The sequence below is a fragment of the Canis aureus genome, chromosome 2 (assembly GCF_053574225.1).
Source record: "Canis aureus isolate CA01 chromosome 2, VMU_Caureus_v.1.0, whole genome shotgun sequence".
Taxonomy (NCBI): Eukaryota; Metazoa; Chordata; class Mammalia; order Carnivora; family Canidae; genus Canis; species Canis aureus.
The window spans coordinates 34338753-34361341 of record NC_135612.1 but is presented as its reverse complement, the minus strand read 5'-3'; the positions used below and the strand labels follow the sequence as shown (position 1 = coordinate 34361341).

General features: G+C 37.4%; 1 protein-coding gene across 3 annotated transcripts in view; it reads left to right on the top strand.

Annotated features, from left to right (window-relative positions):
* The window catches only part of GABRG3 (gamma-aminobutyric acid type A receptor subunit gamma3), a 686820-nt gene that overhangs the window by 22877 nt on the left and 641354 nt on the right, over positions 1 to 22589 (top strand). For all 3 annotated transcript variants that reach the window (XM_077868328.1, XM_077868346.1, XM_077868349.1), the window contains one exon: positions 13720 to 13787. In XM_077868328.1, the coding sequence (XP_077724454.1) occupies positions 13720 to 13787 (68 nt within the window). The remainder of the gene's footprint in view (positions 1 to 13719; positions 13788 to 22589) is intronic.

The window sequence follows — 22589 nt, the reverse complement described above, 5'->3', positions numbered from 1 at the left end:
CTCTTTATCTCTCCTTCTATTCTGAATGAGAGCCTTGCTGGATAGAATATTCTTGGCTGCAGGTTCTTCTCATTTAGGACCCTGAATATATCCTGCCAGCCCTTTCTGGCCTGCCAGGTCTCTGTGGAGAGGTCTGCTGTTATCCTAATACTTCTCCCCATAAAGATTAGAGATTTCTTGTCTCTTTCTGCTTTAGGGATCCTCTCTTTATCTTTGGAATTTGCAAGATTCCCTATTAAATGTCAGGGTGTTGAGTGGTTTTTGTTGATTTTAGGCGGGGATGTCTCTATCTCCTCGATCTGAATGCCTGTTTCCCTTCCCAAGTTAGGGAAGTTCTCAGCTATGATTTGTTCAAATACATATTCTGGACCTCTGTCCCTTTCGGTGCCCTCTGGAACCCCAATTAAATGTAGATTTTTTCTTTTTGAGGCTGTCATTTATTTCCCTTATCCTATCATCATGATCTTTTCATTGTTTTTCTCTTTTTTCCTAAGTTTCCTTCCTTGCCATCTCTGTGTCGCTCACCGGTTCTTCTACCTCGTTAACCCTCGTCATTAGGACCTCCGGTTTGGATTGCATCTCATTTTATTTTTAATTTTGGCCTGATTAGATCTAAATTCTGCAGTCATGAAGTTTCTTAAATCCTTTATGCTTTTTTTTAGAGCCACCAGTAGCTTTATAATTGTGCTTCTGAATTGGCTTTCTGACTTTGAATCGTAATCCAAATTTTGTAACTCTATGGGAGAGAGGACTGTTTCTGATTCTTTCTTTTGTGGTGAGTTTTACCTTCTAGTCGTTTTGCTCAGTGCAGAGTGGCCAAAAACAAGTTGTACTGGATAAAGGAGAAAAAGAGAGAAAAGGAAAAAAAAAAAAAAAAAGGCCGGTGTGGAGGGAACAAACAAAACAAAAAACAGGGGGGAGTATCCTCTGATTCTATATACTGTAAATCCCTTGACTTCCCTTGGAATTTTCCAGTGCTGTTTGTTCAATAACTTGCTTTTCCCCTGCCCTTCTAGCTAGTCTTCTCGGGGAGGGGCCTGCTGTGCTGATTCTCAAGTGTGAGCACCTGGGGGAGCTGCCTCACCCCCTGCCAGATGCAGGGCTCAGTCCTATGATGCCCCTGCTCAGTCCCAAGTACAAGGTGACACCAGGAGGAATAACAACAGTGGCGGTGGCCAGCTCTCCAATTCTGGAGTCATCTCCCGCAGTAACTGCCGCAGCTCCCCATATGCAGGGCCCTAGATGCTCCTGGGGCGGAGCCCCCAATCTGTACAGTTAGGGGCCGCCTGGCAACAACAACAAAAACAAAACAAAACAACAACAACAAAAAACAAACATAAAACAGAAATAATCTTTCAGAGCAAGACATTAGCAGAGAAGACAAGGTTCTGGGGTAGATTGTGTGCATGGTATATATAAGAATGGGAATGGTTCTACACATGCAACATATCATGGAATGCCCAGGGCACAAGGATAGAGAGGGTTCTATCTTAAGCAATTAGAATAAGCAGCTAATTAAATATTCTAGAAACACATTATCTTTGCCTGGTCCTTTTATCTAGAAAAATTAAGGCAGCTTCACTGTGGTCAAAATATTTCAGTTCTTTAAAAATCTTGCATCATGGTTTCCTAGCCTCTGTTATTTCTTATGATAAATCAGTCATCATTTTCCTTCTTTATATAATGTGACTTTATCTGTCTGCTCTTAAGATTTTGTTCTTCACTGACTACTTAGCAGTTTGATAATGACATGTCAAGATAGAGCTTTCTTTATATTTATGATTTTTGGTGTTCGATGACTCACTTAGATCTGTGATTTGATGTCTTTCATCAGTTTGGGAAAATTCTTGGCCAAAATTTCTTCAAATTTTTTTCATCCCAATATCTCTTTTTCTGGGAATTCAATACTATACATATTTTTCTTCATTAACCATTAGATGTAATTGGACTGTCTGGATATTCAAAAATAATTACAGTCAAGGCTGTATTAACTATCTAGGGTATAATGGCTATAGGGGAGTGAACCACAGTACCCAAGGAAGGCTCCTATCCTCACACCATATTCACTCTTTATCTCAGTATCTAAGTTTATTCCCATCATGGTCCTTGTCACTATCAAAATAACTGATTTATGATTAGTTTACTTGTTTTCTGTCTGTTTAACTCACTATGATTTAAAGTCTATGAAAGAAAATAGGAGTTTTATGTCTTGACTATGGGCTATCCTCAGTTCCTAGGACAGTGTCTAACTCAGTATTTACTCATTGATTATTTGTTGAATGAATAAAGAATGTTAGATAGGAAGGCAAAGATAGGATTTACCATATACTCTTAGAAAGGATAATATTAAAACACAAATATTAATAAAAGACATTCATTGTAATACTGAAAAGTTGAATTGTAAAAGTAGGTTGGAAAGTGAAAGAAATTTGAAAGAGTTCAGTAAAAAGTACTTTGTACTATTAATGCTTAATTGGTTATAATAGAATCACAGGATCACAGCTGGCTTTTGACTTCATATAAGTGGAATCATGTAGCGCTTTTCCTTTTGTGGCTGGCTCATTTCACTCAGCATAATGTTATCAAGGTTCATCCATACTCTAGCATATGACAGATTTCCTTCTTTTCTAAGGATGAGTAGTTCCATTGTATTTGTATATACTTTTCTTATCCACCCATATGTTGCTTGACATTTAGATTACTTCCACCTCTTGGCTACTGTGATTTCAGAAGTTTTTAAGTTTAATATAGTCCCATTTATCTATCTTTGCCTTTGTCCTTTGGGCTTTTGATGTCATATTCAAGAATTCATTGCCAAATCCAATATCATGAATACTTGCTCATGTTGTTTTAGGAGTTTTCTAAGAGTCTTGTAGTTTTAGGTATAATTTTAAGATCTTTGATACATTTTGAGTTAATTTCTCTATATGGGGTAAGATAATGTTATAGCTTCATTCTTTTCACATAGATATGCAGTTTTTACAACATCATTTGATGAAGAGACTGTCCTTTCCCCATTATATAGTTTTGGCACTCTTGTCAAATATCATTTGGCCATATACATAAAGGTGTTTCATTGGTCTATATATCTCTTAATGCCACTACCACACCAATTTGATTACTGTTGCTTTGTAGTATGTTTAGGGATATGTGAGACTACTACCTTGAGTCTTTTTTTTTCTTAAGACTGTTATGATCTTTAAGGACCCTTGAGATTCAATATAGATTTTAGAATGGAATTTTCTATTTGTGCCAAAAATGTCATTGGAATTTTGGATAGTATTGACATCTTAAAAATATTAAGTCTTCCCACCCATGAACACAGGATGTCTTTCACTTTCTGGTGTCTTTTTAAATTTCTTTTTTTAAAAAGATTTTTATTTATTTATTTATGAGAGACACAGAGAGAGAGAGAGAGAGTCAGAGACATAGGCAGAGGGAGAAGCAGGCTCCATGCAGGGAGCCCAACATAGGACTTGATCCCGGGACTGCAAGATCACACCCTGAGCCAAAGGCAGACGCTCACCTGCTGAGCCACCCAGGCATCCCTTTTTAAATTTCTATCACCAATGTTTTATGGTTTTCAATGTACAAGTCTTTTTCTCCTTGGGTTGAATTTATTTCTAAGTATTTTACTCTTTTTGATGTTATTGTAACTTGAACTGTTTTTTGAATTTCTTTTTCAGATTATTCATTGTTAGTGCGTAGAAATCCAACTGATTTTTGTGTTTTTATATCCTGCAACTGATGAACTTGTGTATGTGTGTGTATGTGTATAGAATCTTTAGAGTTTTCAACTTATAAGGTAATGTTTCTGTATAGATATAATTTTTCTTCTTCCTTTGTATTTTGGATGCCTTTTATTTGTTTGTTGTATAGGCTGTGGGCTTTTCATGTGTGTCCTTTGTTATATTGTGGTAATTTCTCTCTGTTGCGAGTTTGTTGAATTTTTTTTTTTTTTTACCGTGAGAGGATATTAAGTTTTGTCAAATGCTTTTTGTGAATCAATTGACATTATCATGTGTTTTTCTTAATTTGTTTTAATGGTTATATATATATATATATATATATATATATATATATATATATATATATAACAAGTTGGATCTTTGATTTTTTAACCATTGAGGCAATACGTGGATGTGTCTTTTTTTTTTTTTTTGAGACATTTAATCCATTTACTTTTTTTTTTAGAGAGGGAGGAGGGAAGGGGAAGAGAGAAAGAGAGAGTTAGCAAGCAGGAGAGGGACAGAGGGAGAGAGAGAATCTTAAGCAGGCTCCATGCAGGGCTCAGTCTCGCTACCCTGAGATCCTGACCTGCACCTAAATCAAGAGTCAGATGCCTAACTGACTGAGCCACCTAGGCACCACAATCCATTTACTTTTAAAGTGACTATTGTTATGGAAAGACTTACATTGTCAGTTTAGTGTTTTCTGTATGTCTTACACATTTTTGTCCCTCTTCTCCTCTCACTGCATTTTTAAATTTTCATTTATTTTTTGTAGTGACCTGTTTTGTTTCCCTTCTCACTTCCTTTTGTTTATATTCTATAAGGTATTTTCTTTGTGGTTACTATTATACTAAATATCTTAAAGTTATAATAATCTATGTTAAACTGATAATAACTTCAATTGCATATAAAAACTCTACTTCTTTACATCTCTGTACCCCCTGAAAACTTTGTGCTTTTGATGACATAAATTACTTATTTTTATACTGTATATTCATTAACATAGATTTATGGGTACTTTCTATACATTTTTAGAAATATCTATCATATTTAAAAGTGGTTTATGTACCTACATTACAATACTCTAGGATTATTTATTTATTTGTATACATTTACCAGGTAATTTTGTATTTTTGTGTAGTTTTGCATTTCTATTCATTATCTTTTTGCTTCAACTTGAAGGACTGCCTTCAGTATTTCTTGTAGGGAAGGTCTTATGGTAATGAACTTACTCAGTTTTTGTTTGGCTGGGAAAGTCTTAATTTCTCCTTCATTTTTGAAGGATGGTTTTGCCAAACATGATATTCTTGGTTTTCAGTTTTATCTTTCAGCACTTGGAATATATTATCCCATTACCATTGATGCATCAAAGTTTCTGCTAAAAAATCCAATGATGATCTAATAGGGGCTCCCTTATATGTGATGAATCATTTCTCTGTTTTCAAGATTCTCTCTTTGTGTGTGATTTTTTAGTTTGATTATGATGTGTCTCTGTGTAGATCTCTTAAGATTATCCTACTTGGAGTTCCTTGAGCTTTTTGAATTTGTATATCCATTTATCTTCTCCAAATTGGGACATTTTTGGCCGTAATTTCTTCATATAGGCTCTGCACTTGTGTTTCTTTTCTTTCTGGAACCCTCATATGCATATGTTGTTCGCTTGATGGTATCTCATAAATCCCTTAAACTATCTTCATTTTTCTTCATTCTTTTTTTTCTTTTGGTTCATCCAGCTTGGTAATTTTGAATGTCCTATTTTTGAGATACTGATTCTTTCTTCTGCTTGGTGAAGTCTGCTCCTGTGTCCCTCAAGTGAATTTTTTTCTTTTTTCCCCCCTTTTAAAAAGATTTTATTTATGCATGAGAGACACACAGAGAGAGGCAGAGACATAGGCAGAGGGAGAAGCAGGCTCTTCACTGACCAGGGATCCCATTGTGAAGCTCCATCCCACATGGCCTCAGCCAAAAGCAGGTGTTTGACTAACTAAGCTATCCAGGTGCCCCTGTTATACATTTTAAAGTACAATAAGATCTGTTACATACCAGGCTTTTAATACCATTCTCAATCTGCTTGTTGTTTAAAGATGTAATGCATTATTTTTTTCATATCTACCATGGACTAAAAATTCTGTTGGTGAATATACTTTGATATTCCCAGTTAGGTAGTAGAAAGGACAAGGTGCTATCATGAAGAGCATTGCTAAGATGTATCTTTCCTGTTGTAATAAATTGAGTTCATGCTTGGAGGAAAACTTCACTCGGTTTACAGATTGTAAAAAATGAGACCCAGAAAATTTAAGTTGTTTTCACAAGGTCATATGGTGACTTCAGATTCAAATTTATAAAATTATTAGATTTTTCAGATGCCTTTCTAAATTCCTCTATCTTTATTACCACTAAACTCTTAAGAGGTGGAAATCTGTATCCCCATTGGAGTTCTGAAGCTGTGGTTCTGAACTTTAACATCAGTACTCTCTTCATTCTTTGGAGAATATGAATTCTCAGGCTGTCTACCTCAGTAATACATTTTTATATGAATGCATACAAAAGCAGAATCTCACTGTTTGCCTTCTTTCTTATTATTTATCAGGTGTGGCCCAGGTCTGAGGTGATGACAACTTTATCTTGATCTTTTAACTCTTGTTGGTCCACTTATGATCACATACTTAAAGGATGATTGGGAAAGAAATAAGGCTTTAGAGTTGCATCTATAGTACTAGGATTAGTGGAGATGGGATTAGCTGTAAACCTTATAATGGAATGTCAGAATCAAGTTAAGTGGCCAAGTAGGAACCCTAACAAAGCTGAAATGGAACCCAAAATAGTGCTTTCAGTGCTCCAGGACTAACCTATGTCAAACATGGTCTTAGGGTCTTGATAAAATTATGATAGTCACCAAGGTTGTCCATTCTATGTACCTCTTCCTCTCAAATCCCTTCACTCATCCCTGGATAACCTAGTATTCTCCTATCTAGAGAAAAACATTTGAAAACACATCTCTGTCAAGTGGTATAGATGGACTTAATGTAAACCTCAGAGGCAGTATTTGCATTTTAAGAAGAGACTGGAAAGATTTATTTATGATGATGGTGATGGTGATGATAAACTCCCACTAAGTTATTGTTTTTAAAATATTTTATTTTTTTAAGAGAGAGAGAGAGAGAGCAAGTACATACAAGCAGGAGTGGCAGAGGGAGAGGGAGAAGCGGGCTCCCTGCTAAGCAGGGAGATCTAGAGGGGTCAATCTCAGGGTCCTGAGATCATGACCTGAGGTAAAAGCAGATGCTTAGCCAGCTAAGCCACCCAGGTGCCCCTTATTCCTCTTTTTAAAATTTTATTTGCCAGGATTTAAATCTTTCTGTCAGTATATTTAAACTTTTCATGAAAAAATAGAATTTAAGTGACTAGAGTGACTTTTAGACCTAAATATTAGTTGAAAGGCAACAAATGCAAGATTTTGACATTCTTTTCTGTGTCTAACTCCACGGGCCCCAGCAGCCATAGCAAACATTTACTGAGCACCTACTATTCATTTCACAGCTACCTAACCACCCCCCTGAGTCCCCACCAAGAATTAGGTTTTCCTTTCGGCTCATCTTACACATAGTGGAACTGAGGCACAGAGATGTTAAGACACTTTTCAAAATTACAGAACTTGTAAATGGCAGAGCCACTCTGCAAAGCCAAGCAGCATGCTCTACTGGCTGTGTCACCTCACTTAACACTTTTGTTTAGTGTCCTTTGGGGTCTACATTCCTCCTCCCTCTTGCTGCCAGTCTGGGGCTAACTCATAAAGCATTACCTTCTGTGGAGAGCTATAATCACCTGAGCCTTCCCTCATTCTGCATTTTATATCCCTGTCAACACCTACTGGCCCTATATCTCATCTATTGTAGTCTGTATTTCTGTCATTGTCTATTTCTTGCTTGTTTATGAATGAGCATAAACGGTTTCATTTGCTCTCCCAGTACCATTCTCAGCTTTTTCCTCTACCAGGAATCTAATGTAATTTCTGTTGTAACAGATGCCTATTTCCAGGAATATCCTTGTATTGGACAATCTTTTATCAGCTTTTGACTACTTGGTCTTGACTACTTGCATCAATTTGTGGTTGTCATCAGGTTCCAGGGGACATTTAAAAATTTTTCTTCCTGTTACAGTTTTCAATCTCATGTGAACATTTAACATGTAAAATCCATTTAAATATAATAAACCAAATTTTTAATAATTTGTTTTAATAATAAAAACAATTTTCAGAAAGCATAGTTATCTAGTATTCAATGAGTACCTACTGTGTGTCAGGAACTGTGGCAGATACTGTGGGAAGGGGTGAGACTAAGTCACCAGTAGACCCTTCTCTCCAAGAGCCAGTCTTCATTGGGAATGTTAAGGGCTGCTTATGACTTAAAAGTAGCAAGTGACCTAAGAATATGGAGATTCAGAGAAAGGCAGTACACCTTTTCCTCTCAGTTACTATATGTAAAGTAATTTTTCCTAATAGATCCCAGGCACTTATTTAAAATTTGTATGAGCCATCTTTTGTAAGAGATACTAATCAAATGACTCAAGAAAAACCAAATGATTATTAGTACTGGTCTTTGTGGTCTTTGAGGACTACTACTTCAACATGTTGTGTGTTTTGTGTAAATCTTTAACCTCATTCCCTCTGGGATGGATTCCTGCTCTTTTACTTTCCCCAGAGGAATTGACACTGACTCACCTAGGGTCCCATGAATCCACTAAGCATAACTCCTCTGTTTTCTACTGTCTTTTTTATTTTATTCTCCAATTTTTCTCAAGTAAAACATACTATTGTAATTCTATGGTTTTAGAGAGAAAGAGGGTGCCTGGGTGACTCATAGATGGCTAAGCATCGGACTCTTGATTTTGGCTCAGGTAATGATTTTCAGGGTTTTGAGGTCCAGGCCCACATCTGGCCCTGTGCTGGACATGAAGCCTGCTTAAGATTCTCCCTCTCTCCCTCTGCCCCTTCTTACCCTCCCTCCAGCTCATGCTCTCTCTCCTCAACCCCGCAAAAGAGAGAAAGTTCTGGGGCCTTTGAGAAGCCAGCTCAATATACCTTTCCATTTAGTCTTAGAGAAGTTAGAAGATGTGGAATTGGATCACCAGTACGCCCCTTATGTGCTATGAGAAGCTCAGAGCTGACCTTATTTTGAGGCACAGTGACATATTTGAATGACATTGGTGCTCATATTTGGGGGCCCAAGGCCAGAACCGTAACCACCACATTTGGAAGGGAGAAAAATCAAAGATGTTTGTTAAGATTTATATGTAACTGGGAAGCAATGGACTGGTGGCAGATTATACAGAAATGTTTTTACTACCTATATTATTCAGGTTTGGAATGTTAGACCCCTGGTAAGAAGTACCCATTCACAATACTTAAATGAGGCCCCTTAACATATAACTTGTTGGGAATTTTGGATATGAAATTTGATTTATTTTTCTTTTCACAAGAGGAGCTGAGTTTGTCTAATAGGAATCTTGTACTATATTAGACGTGGTTTTGGATGTTGAGCATCAAAAAAAATAGACTTTTGTGCATTGGAATAATTTATTGACTTTTTATCATGACAGGGTTCCTTTTGTGTCCAAAATAAGGCAAAGAACCTGTTAACCTCCAGGATTTAAGTAGCATTCTGAAGAGCAAAATTCAGCCATGTGCCCTTGCATTCATCAGTAGACCGATCTACCCTAGACCTATACTCTTCCCCTAGCAAGGCCACTCTGACAGGTGCCATTTCTTGTCTGTGCATCTGGGTCATCTCCTCAGCTCATGACTGATAGATAATTCTAGGATGCTTGTTCTAAGATGAGGAAGCCTCTGGTTGAATGGAGAAAAATAACCAAGCAGGTATGTGCGTTGGTCTTGTGACAGAGGCAAGTAGAAGAACAGTCTTACATTACTGCCTTTGGGCCACATGCATCTTTCCAAGGAATAAATGTGGTTGATGCTTGTCAAGGCTTACCCAGTGCATCTTTGCCATGTTCATTTATGCTGCACAGCTTATGAGTTTGTGATTCTTCTCAGACATACTAGTTCTAAATTTATAGGAGATAATGACATCCAAATAGGTAAGGTAGAATTGAAATGAAGAATTGAAAAGTGAATACATTTTTGGGCAAAATATATGAGACCCCGTACCATTAGCCCTATTTTATATATATACTCTTTTCCAATAGACTCTTCCCCCGCTCACTCAGAAAATCACATCCCCTCCTCTTGCCTCCTCATTGCTAGCTTCTTTACCTCTGTGTAACTCTTCATCCTTCACCAGCTACCCAGGGCTTAATCTTTTCTTATTGTGGTAAAATATATGTAACATAAAATTTACTATCTTGGCCACATTTAAGTGTACAGTTCAGTGGTACTGTATGAATGTGTTTTGAAAGCATCACCACCATCCATCTCCAGGACTCTTTTCATCTTGCAGGACTGAAACTCTGTACCCATTAAACACTAACCCCACCATCCCTGCCTCCCGCAGCCCTTGGCAGCCACCATTCTTCTTTCTGTCTCTATGAATTTTTCTATGCCAGTACCTCATATAGGTTGACTTAAAAAGTATGTGTCTTTTTTGACTGACATATTTCACTTAGTATAATATCCTTAAGGTTCATCCATGTTGTAACGTGCATCATTGTGTGCATATCTGCATACATAAACACACATATATTTTAATTTTATATTTATAATTTGAATATTATGATGTTTTAATATCTTAAAAACCCTTTTTGACTGAGAACAAGACTGTTCCTCTGGGGCTAGCCAATTCTTAGAGATAGCAAAGGGCCTAGCCAGAGCCATACTTTTGATATGCAGGCTAACCAATCCAGAGCCATAGTCCCTCTCTGGCCCTTACACTACAGGAAGCAGTATTCTTCTGCCTTAATCATCCCAGGTGTACTAGAGACCACAGTAATTATTCAAACAAGCCAATCCTAACTGTTTATCCTGCCTTGCTGTGTCTTTCCTGCTGAAATCCTATTTATAATCATGGCATAAGTGCCTTCCCTCTCTACTTTGCCCTGGCTTCTGCCTCCTGACCACCCTGATGTCTTTCCCATGTGGCCCTACAAGGCATATCTCCAGTGTCCAGGACTTGTGAATATAATAAACTTTGTTATTCTGAGCCTCTTCTCTTGCGGCTACATTTGACCATCAAATAAAAGAATACAAACTTTCAGAATCTCTTTCCTTTTAAGGCTAAATAATAGTTCATATGAATACACTACATTTGGTTTATCCATTTATTCCTCCGTGGGCACTCGAGTTGCTTCCATTTATTGGCTTTTGTGCATGATGATGCTATGAACATGGGTGTACAAATATATGTTTGCTTTTAATTCTTTTGGGTATATACCCAGAAGTGGAATTGCTAGGTTATATAATTCCATGTTTAATTTTTTTTGAAGAACTGCTATACTGTTTTCTATAGTGATTGTATCATTTTACATTCCCACCATGCTTGAGAGTTTCAGTTTCTCCACGTCCTTGCCACAACTTGTTATTTTCTGTTGCTGTTGTTTTTCATGAAAGTGAAGTACTTATCATAATGAAGGTGAAGTGATATCTCATTGTGGTTTTGATTTGCATTTTCCTAATGACTAGAGCTGTCTTTTCAAGTGCTTAATGGTCATTTGAATATCTTTGAAGAAATGTCTAAGTCCTTTGACCATTTTTAAATCAGATATTTTTTGCTTATTTGTTGTTAAGTTGCAGGAGTTCTTTCTATGTTGTAAATTAACCACATATCAGATATGTGAGTTGCATATGTTCCCTCCCATTCTGGAGGTTGCCTTTGCACTCTATTGACTGTGTCTGATACACAGAAGTTTTACATTTTGATGTAATCTAATTTATTTATTTTTTGTTGCCTGTGCTTTTGGTGTCATATGCAAGGCATAATTGCCAACTCCAATGTCATGAAGCTTTTCCCCAATGTTCTCTTCTAAGAGTTTTGTAGTTTCTGATTTTACCTTTAGGTCTTTGATCCATTTTAAGTTAATTTTTCTATATAGCATGAAGTAAGGGTCTAACATCATTCTTTTGCATGCGATATCCAGTCTACCCAACACCATTTGTTGGGAGACTGTCCCTTTCCCATTTGAATGATCTTGGCCTTGTCAAAGATCATTTGTCAGGGCCATGAGTCTTTGAATTATAAGCTTTGAACCACCTGTGGGTCAGTCTCTTTCCTGGGTGCCACCGTCACTTTCTTAAAAGCTCCTTTTACTTTAGCATGATGTTGCTTAAAAGAGCATTTGCTTAAAACAGTTAATTTCCCCCGATTCTGGGTGCACATGTATACATCCGTGTGTGTGTGTGTGTGTGTGTGTGTGTGTGTATGTGTGTGTTTATTCCAAACTGTTATCCCTTAAGACCTTCAATGTACTTTTGCACTTAATATTCATTTATCCCTTCCCACTTCAAGTTAAGGCTTTATGTGTGTAGGTCCTTTTTAATTTAATGAGATTAAACGCTCTGGAAGCCTAAACTTTAATACCATAAAACAACGAGAAAAGTCTCTTGCAAAAAGTAGGTTGTCAATTGACTGACTTAACACAGGCTCTTGAATGATATCACCAAAGGTTTTGTGGTGTCTAGAAACAGAAAACTTGCTGTATCCAGTGAAGCTGAAGAAAAATGATACTTACTATTCATAGTAGTTATCAAATCTGTCTAAAATGAAGAACAGTCCTTTTATGAAATGTAAGCACTATATACATAACACATAGAATTGTGTTGGGGTGTTTCCCAAAATGCCAACAGCTCTTTGAAGCCAATATAACTTGATTGCCCTGACAGATGTTAGAGTAGTTGGCTCAAACTCATAATCATTGCTTTCATTTTCATGGAGGTGTGGAAAACGTGGCTTGGGCTACAGACTGCTGGATATGCAATTAATGAGATTGTGAGCTCAGAAGTGCTACTCATAATTCCAAAAGTAGAGTGCAGAAGTCCATTTGTGCATGATTATTTAGTAAAACTGGAGTAAGTTATTGAAATAGTTGAGGATACAAACACTCTTGTAGCTGTAGAAATGACTTGTTTCATGTGCAAAGGTTCAGAGTCTTGTGTTTCTCTAGGGAAGAAATATTCTGAAATCAGTGCTGTCATTCCCTTTATCGATTGCTAAGGGCAGAGGAAAGGGAACCTCCTTCTTTTCAGAGGGCATGAACCCTGACTCAGAGGTTGGCCGGCTCTGCAGTCTCATTATTGGTACTTGCTAAGGAAAGAGAAACTGATTTTCTTTACAAGGAAATGAACCAATTTTATCTTTGATGCACAATGTTGGATTACAATCTCTCGTCTATAAATTCTATGCCCTCATGGTTGAAACTGTAATTCTTTAACTTACTAAAATGTTATTCATTTTTGAGTTACAGGATTTTAAATCTGTGATATGTATGTGTCTTCAGGTTTCACAATGACAATAATCAGTATTCCTTATTCTTCTCTTATGTAGGCACTCTCCAGATCTTGGCTTTGAGTCACTTTGCTTTAGAACAATTAGTTATGCGGTCAGGTGACGGATAAGGAACTGGAGCCATCTTTGATATTACTCGTAACTGGGGTTTGGCTTTATGGAAAACCCTGGCATCAAGGATCTTGTGCAGTGTCTTTAATCATTTTATATTTATTGTCTTATATTTTCTTTGCCATATAATCAGCTTAACAAATATTGCAGAATATCTTTACAGTGATCTATTCCTGGCAACATGCAGTGTATAAATGCCCTGTTTTCCAAGAATTTGTTAAATACAAGTAAGAATCTCTTGTCCTTTGAGAATTTTTAAAAGGAAGACAAGCAGGGTTTTAATTGCAACTGCAAGGCAAATCCAAAAGAAATATCCACCCCTTTTCTGCATATCTGTGAGGGGTTGATGCATGAGTCAAAGGAAGTCGAATACTTTCCTCGGCCACTCTGGCACAGTGTTAACGCACTTGTATTTTTCTCCACAGTAAAACCGACCGTAATTGACGTTGACATCTATGTTAACAGCATTGGCCCTGTGTCATCAATAAACATGGTAAGAAGCTCTTTTCTTTTCTGATCTGAAGACCCTTGCATCAGTTCTTACTTACATTCTAGCTGTGAGTTTCTGTTCGAAATTTATCATGCAGGTTTAAACTCACAATTGACTTCTTAAATCTATAGCATTGATGGGTAGTTTAAATATTGAAAATGGTTTTTAAAATTCTTAAAAATCAAGTAGTGGAGTTTGTGGCCATAGTAGTGAGACATGGCTCTTGTGTTTAAAAGGCATCTCATCCCCCACCTTCTCCACACACGTTATTTACTGCACATGGATCTTCAGATGAGATTATTTGCAATTATGCAGTCATTGATTATATTTGATTTCATTAATATTAGGGATAAATATAAATGACAGCTTTTTGACTTTTGGTTCAGTTTTTCAAGACCCCAAAGACATGCCTTTTTTTGTTTCTTAGGAAAGAATCTGAGATTACCCAGCTTATACTTTGCTCTTCAATTTGAACTCAGGGGGTAAAGAAACTATTTATTTATTTATTTATTTATTTATTTATTTATTTATTTATTTACAAGAGAAAGTCTGGCATCAAGTATGTGATTTTCCTGAGTAGGGTATTATCACAGATTTAGAGGCAAAATGAGCTCCAGAAGTAATTGTGATGTGAAGGAAGGCTTTCCCTGTAAAAAGTGCTTAGCTGTGACGAAAGTATTGGAATGCTAGAATACATTAGCGTAAAAGTGTGCGCTGAGGTGAGGTGCTCCAGGCCGGGGTGGGGCTCCCTGAATAGAGTGTGCAGGGTTCCAAGAGCACACATTGACCTTTGTTGACCTAGTGATGGCAGGAGTTCTGCTGGGGGTCTTCTTTGTATTTCATACTTTACTGCTGTTCACTGGCTCCTGGGTTTGGTGAGGGGATGAGGCTAAGGGTGGGGATTGCCAGAATGCTGATTTAGATGCTGTCTTTTCATTGCAATATTCTGTAGATGGAAATAATCCCTCCAGAATTAGTAGCAAAATCAGTTCTTTTCATCGCCAGATATTAAAAATGTTCATCTTTTCTCTGATGATATAAAGTTTTCCATGCAGGGGTAGAATTATATTTATGGGTGAGTCATTTAAAAAAAACAACAACACGTCATCCATAAATTGGGGGTTGGACACTGGCAAATCCAGCCTATGGGTTGTGGATTGTAAAATGTAAATTTTAAGTGTAATATTCCCTTTCCTTGATAAATAATTATTCAGTTGACCACATAAAGACTGTAATCACTTCTTAGTTCATTTGTTTCTCATTCTGGAGTTTTATTTTCTTACATTAGTTCCACATTATTCGTCACCTTCATGTCTAACACTAACTCATATCTGACACTAAAAAAGGAGTGTCTCCATAGAGATATACTTACGAAATTATTTTAGAAACAGGGGTTTGCATTCATATGTCTTAGAAATTTTTGTGAACTCCTATAACTTTGAGATCTACTCTCTGCCCAGAATTAAGCTTTGCTATTGGAATTGATAGAAATTTCTGCCTGGAAGTCATAAGCTTCAGAGAAGGAGGCTAAGTGACAATCACCCACAGAGTGATAAGGACTCTGCTCATGGGCAGGCACCCTATTGGCAGAGCTGGCAACATTTGGAATATATTTCTCTGATGAGGTCTCAATCTGAAACTTGATCGATAGATGGGTGTTTTCCCAGTGGGGCAGCATGAGGAAGTCCTCAGTAAAATGCAGGAAGACCGATGTGTGACCTGATTGGGGATTGAGGTGCTGGAGTGCTGTTTGAAAAGCCAAGGGAGTGGGGTGCAGCTAGACAGCACCTTGGACCTGCCTGGGACTCAGGCCCTAAAGCCTTTAGGAAGAGTTGGGCTTCATCCTTAGGCAGACGTGGGCATTTAGGATGTGTGTAGACCCACTTCCATCTAAGATATATATAGGTCAAATTTTGTAAGATTGTTCATATGCAGCAAGATCTCTCTTCAGACCCCCTTCTTCCCTTTTAGAGAGAGAGAGAGAGAGAGAACGAGAACAACTACATAGCATAGAACTGACAATGCTTTAAAATCTTTATTTATTTATTTATTTATTTTTAAAGACTTTTTAAATTTATTCATGAGAAACACAGAGAAAGCGAGAGGCAGAGACACAGGCAGAGGGAGAAGTAGACTCCATGCAGGGAGACTGATGTGGGACTCGATCTCAGGACTCCAGAATCACGCCCTGGGCCGAAGGCAGGCGCTAAACCGCTGAGCCACCCAGGGATCCCCTAAAATCATTATTTAAAATAATTTACTCTGACCCTTTCATCAAGAGGGGTGAATGATCTTAAAATGGTCTGAGGTTTTGTAAGACCTCCATTATCTGAGAAAAATATATAAACATCAAAATCATAAATGTTTTGTGGCAGACACCAAAATACTGCTGTTAGATTTATTTTTTATTTTTTTTAAATTTATTTTTTATTGGTGTTCAGTTTACTAACATACAGAATAACACCCAGTGCCCGTCACCCATTCACTCCCACCCCCCGCCCTCCTCACCTTCTACCACCCCTAGTTCGTTTCCCAGAGTTAGCAGTCTTTACATTCTGTCTCCCTTTCTGATATTTCCCACACATTTCTTCTCCCTTCCCTTATATTCCCTTTCACTATTATTTATATTCCCCAAATGAATGAGAACATACACTGTTTGTCCTTCTCCGACTGACTTACTTCACTCAGCATAATACCCTCCAGTTCCATCCACGTCGAAGCAAATGGTGGGTATTTGTCGTTTCCAATGGCTGAGGAATATTCCATTGTATACATAAACCACATCTTCTTTATCCATTCATCTTTCGATGGACACCGAGGCTCCTTCCACAGTTTGGCTATTGTGGACATTGCTGCTAGAAACATCGGGGTGCAGGTGTCCCGGCGTTTCATTGCATCTGCATCTTTGGGGTAAATCCCCAACAGTGCAATTGCTGGGTCGTAGGGCAGGTCTCTTTTTAACTCTTTGAGGAACCTCCACACAGTTTTCCAGAGTGGCTGCACCAGTTCACATTCCCACCAACAGTGTAAGAGGGTTCCCTTTTCTCCGCATCCTCTCCAACATTTGTGGTTTCCTGCCTTGTTAATTTTCCCCAATTCTCACTGGTGTGAGGCGGTATCTCATTGTGGTTTTGATTTGTATTTCCCTGATGGCAAGTGATGCAGAGCATTTTCTCATGTGCGTGTTGGCCATGTCTATGTCTTCCTCTGTGAGATTTCTGTTCATGCCTTTTGCCCATTTCCTGTTTGGATTGTTTGTTTCTTTGCTGTTGAGTTTAATAAGTCCTTTAAAGATCTTGGAAACTAGCCCTTTATCTGATACGTCATTTGCAAATATCTTCTCCCATTCTGTAGGTTGTCTTTTAGTTTTGTTGACTGTATCCTTTGCTGTGCAAAAGCTTCTTATCTTGATGAAGTCCCAATAGTTCATTTTTGCTTTTTTCTTTTTAGGAGTTATCTCTACTGCATTGAAAGGATAGGCCAATAAATGTTGGTTGCCTTTTATTTGTGAAAGTGAGGCAAGTGTCTAGGCAACCATGGGCAAGGTGAATGATAGGAAATGCATTGCTCTGGAAATAGTTACATGTTTATAGTCTGTTATCAGCAGAGCTAGAGCTAGAATTGTCTGGACTGTCCCCTTGTCTGCTTCCAAGAGGAATATTAATGTACTATTAACTTATGTTAACCAAGCAAAGCATAAAGTGTTCACAAAGTATTGATAGGTGATAGATAATAGGTAGATAAATAGATAGATAGACAAAGGCTTGTTTTATAGATAGGTAGATAGATCGATCAATCTAGGTATACACAGATAAATTTAAATATCCAATTCCTATGTTCTCTGGGGTGAATTTTTCTATTTCCATCTTTGTTCATTCAGTTAACATTTGACATATGACTACTGTGTATCATGCAGAGTTCTGGATGTAGGTTACCACAAAAATGAGTGGGAAGAGCAAGTCTAGATTCATAAACAAACCATCATGGTATACAGGTGTCAGAGCAAAGAGATTCCTGTGTCTTAAAAGAGGGAAGATTCCATTGCCCTGTGGGATGTTTCAGGAGGCTTGTGAATCAGGGGCTCCTAATTGCTTTTTTAGAAAACTTAAATGTTTATTTTTAAAAAAGACTTATTTTTAAGAGCAGTTTTAGGTTCATGACAAAATTGAGAGGAAGGTACAGAGATTTTCCATATACCTCCTGCCTTTGCACAGGTACAGTCTTACCCTTTATGAACACCACCCTCCTCAACCACAGTGGTACATTTGTTACATTCAGTGAACCTATATTGACTTCTTTATCACTCAGGCATCCTAGTTTACATTAGGATTCACTCTTGGTGGTGTACATCTATGGATTTGGACAAATGTGTGAAGATGTATCCACCATTATAGAATCATACAGAATAGTTTCACTGCCTTAAAAATCCTGTTTATGCAGCTGCTTATTGAAGGATGAGTATTTCTAACCTTTGTGCTCCAAATTTCAAAATTCTGCTTGGAAGTCAAAATGATAAAGGAGTTCTTTTCACACTGCTGAACACATCATATATATCCACTCTATCTAAAACACCAAACAGTGCAGTTTACAAAGAATGTAAAGTGCTTCAAAGTGGACCTCATGAAAAGTAAAAGCAGTTTAAAAATAAAGAGCTGATGGTATAAGTGGGTATTGGGAATTGCGTCAGCAATACAAATAAAAAGAATATGAGAGAGACCAAAACAATCAAATTAAAGAATATATTATGCAGGAAAAAGTACAATTTAGAGATGTGTGTGGAATTTAAGGATGTAATTTTTTTTGGGGGAGGGGGGTGTTTGATTGCAATGCTAAAGCCTGGCAAAATTATGGCTCTCCCTCACCAAATATTCTTTTAACAATCAAGGAAAGAGAGAAAAACTAATTCTACTTCTTTTCCCTCTCCTTCCTCCCACTTTTCTGTTTCTTTTATTAATATTAATACTGAAGATTCAGTTTCAGACATTCTCTCTGCTAAATAAAAATGAAGTTGCATTTCAATCTATTGCTTAATAGACTGATTCTCGTTGTCTTGTTTATGCTAGAGTTGTTTATGCTTTTTCTAGTTATTGAGGATATTAGAATTGGTTCACACAGGTTGAGGAGAATCTGTTTTTACAATATTTTTTTAAAAAAAGATTTTGTTTATTTATTCATGAGAGACACACAGAGAGAGGCAGAGACACAGGCAGAGGGAGAAGCAGGCTCCACACAGGGAGCCCGATGTGGGACTCGATCTCGGGCCTCCAGGACCACGCCTTGGGCTGAAGGCAGATGCTAAACCTCTGAGCCACCCAGGGATCCCCAGTTTTTACAATCTTTAATCGCATTCCATGTCTTTGTCACTACAGCATATCTAAATGTGTACAATTCTTAGTCAAAATTGTGCAGGGTTTATTTCAAGACTGGGACTCTGCAAATCAGGAGAGCTTACACATTTATTTTTGAGAGTGTTCACCATAAGCAACTTTTTAGGAAAGGAACAAAGAAAACTCATATTTTGTACCTACTTTGTGTTATCAACCTCATCTTCTATCACCTTCACAAGGCCATGGCAGAGAAGATCCTGCGCTTTTCCAAGTACTGTGTTTGTGGTGAGTATGTGAAGCTCACGAAGGTGGAAATCTCAGAGCAGTGGTTCGAGCTCTGACCACCTGCACTTCTGTAGCCACTATTAAAATACAGCAACTACAGAGCTTCAGCCTTTTTTTTTTTTTTTTTTTGAGCTTTAACTGGGAAGTTGAGTTGATAAGGGCTCAGAGTGAGTGTAATGTTAAAATTGTTTTCCTTTTTTAAAAACTAATTAATAGAGTTCATTTTTTTAGAGGAACTTTAAAAATATTTTCCTAGCTTTTTTGACATAGAAGTGATACATAACAGTTTATAAGTTTACGGTTTACAACTTGGCAATTGGATATATGTATATTGCAAAATGATTACCATGATAATGTCAGTTAACACCTCTATCACCCCACATAGTTACTCCTCCTTTTTTTGTGATGAGAACTCTTAAGATCTTAGCAACTTTCAAGTATATAATATTACTAACTATAATCACCATGCCGTATGTTAGATTCCCAGAACTTATTCATCTCGATGCTGCAGGTTTGTACCTTTGACCAACATCTATCTCTCCATTTCCCCCACTCCCAGCCCCTGACAGCCACTATTCTATTTTCTGTTTCTATGATTTCAGTTTCTTTAGACTCCATGTATAAGTAATATTGTATAGCATTTGTCATTCTCTGACTCACATCATGTAGTATAATTTTAAATTTACAGAAAAACTGGACAGAAATCACAGAGTTTCTATATGCTTCTACACACACCCACACACCCCTTCTATCATTAACATCTCTCATTAGTATGGTACATTTGTTACAATAGATGAAATAATGTTGATACATTACTATTATTATTAACTGAAGTCTATAGTTTATATTATGGTTCACTTTTGGTGTTGTATATCCTATGGTTTTTTCCCAAGTGTATGATGACATGTATCCACCATTGTTGTATCACATAAAATGTTTCCACTGCCTAAAAATCCTTTGTGTTCTATCTGCATCCCTATGCTCTAACCCCAGCAACTACCAAGTCTTTTACTGTCTCCATGGTTTGCCTTTTCCAGAAAGTCATACAGTTGAAATTGTAGAGTATGAAGCCCTCTCAGACTGGCTTCTTTGCCTTTTTTTTTTTTTTTTGCCTTTGTTTTTAAAAGAACTGGTTCTAAGTCATCTGAGGAAATGAGGAAATCTAACACATGTAGTGATTGAGTCAATGGATGTGACTGTAATAACTGTTTGTGACAATGTGTTACCCAGAAATTAAGGGGTCAGCAGTACAGGTCTTGAGGACAGGTTGAACACCACAAGAATGTGTCTGTGGCCTAAAAATATATAACTTGTAGGAAGACATGCAGCCAGGAGAGGAAGGGGACAACATGGGCCTGTGAAGCTTGCTGAGATGTCTCTGAACCTCATCCCATTTCCTCTCACTTTTGGCTGCAATTTTAAGAAGAGATGTCAGGCAACCATGTGGAATCATGGAAGCCCAGGAGGGAGGGAGGTAAATTCCATTACAGAAATGTCTGTATTACTACAGGATGCCAATTGTTTCATAAAACTTTTCTGAAGCATCTAAGGTCAAGAAAGTCCAAAGGAAGCTAAGGCTGTGGTGCCCCAGTGTTTTGGTTTTCTTTGCATTTATCCTGCTTATGGTTCATAGCAGTTTTGCATCTATATTGTGATTCCCATCGTCAGTTTTTTAAAGATTTTCTTTATTCATGAGAGACACAGAGAGAGGCAGAGACATAGGCAGAGGGAGAAGCAGGCTCCCTGCAGGGAGCCGATGTGGGACTCGATCCCAGGACTCCAGGATCACACCCTGGGCCAAAGGCAGATGTTCAACTTCTGAGCCACCCAGGCATCCCCAAATTATTTATTATTATTATTATTATTTATAATAATTAACAAGGAAGCTATTTGGGGCTGAGAGTAAAGCCCTAATAAAACATTAATTTAGGATTGTTTTCTTGCTTTAGTGACATCCCTGAATGCCTTCAGATTAGTGAAAAAGAGGAAGTTTTCTAGAGACCAGTACATCCAGATTTTCCCTATGTAATGACTGTCCAAGAAATCCTAGAGGGTGTTAATGATTTTTTTCTTCATAGCAATATTAGCCTTAGAGGACCAAAGCACTTGTCTGGTATAGGTCATTTAAGTGGATGGTCTTAATAGATAGTTGTAATATTCTCATAAGAAGTGAAAAATAATACTTTAACACATAAAGCTTGTGTATTTGAGACTTGGTTCATCACAGGACAGAAATCTACTTCCAAGCTAACAAGAATAGGAATAATAATATGTAAAATATACACATTATTAAATAAATCAATAGAATATACTGGAGGACGGGAGCCTGGTGGCCTAGCCAGAAGAGGTGTGAATCTTGATCTCTGCGTCATGAGTTAGAATCCCATGTTGGATGTAGAGATCACTTAAATAAGTAAAACCTAAAAAAATACACTGGATGAGCCACACAGTATAAATGACAATGATTTCTGGGACTTAGAAAACAATCTCCAGGATTGAGAAAGAAAATGACTTTTAAAGGCTTTTTCAACCTGAGATCCAGCAAGACTCATTCTGCAGCAGGTGCCACTTGACTATGAGCCCTTGAGCCACCACCCACATCTCTTTTTGATTCATTAGCATTCAGCCCACATGCCCTAATAAGTATGTGTCAAATGAATAAAAGGACAAAAATCATTTTGACCCTCTGCTTCTCCATATACATACCCATTAGTATATCTTTATGTGTGAACACAAAAACATCCTTCATACCATATGCTTTGCCAGGTCATTAGGTTACGATTTTATTAGTTGATACATTAGCCTCTCTTTTTCTAATAATATTACGTAACACTTTTCCATTGCTTCCACTGTTGTAAGCAATTCATCCTGACAGTAAACCTCTGGAGGACCTTGATATTATCACCCAAGCTTATGGCTAATGGGACTAAAGTTTAGAACCCTTGAGTCATATTTCCAAGGCTGTCCATCTAGAAGATGGTAGAGCAACCACTGACTCCTTAGAGTAAACAGGAAACCAGCATGAGCTATTCTAACAGGCACATCTTAAATGTAAAATGAATGCATTTTAAACTTACCTGTCTTTCTTTCTTTTTCCTCTTGTGTCTTGGAAGTTTCCACCATTTTATATGAAATGTTATTAGAGATACTACCTGGCAGGATGGGGGCATTCATATGCATAGATGTGAACTTT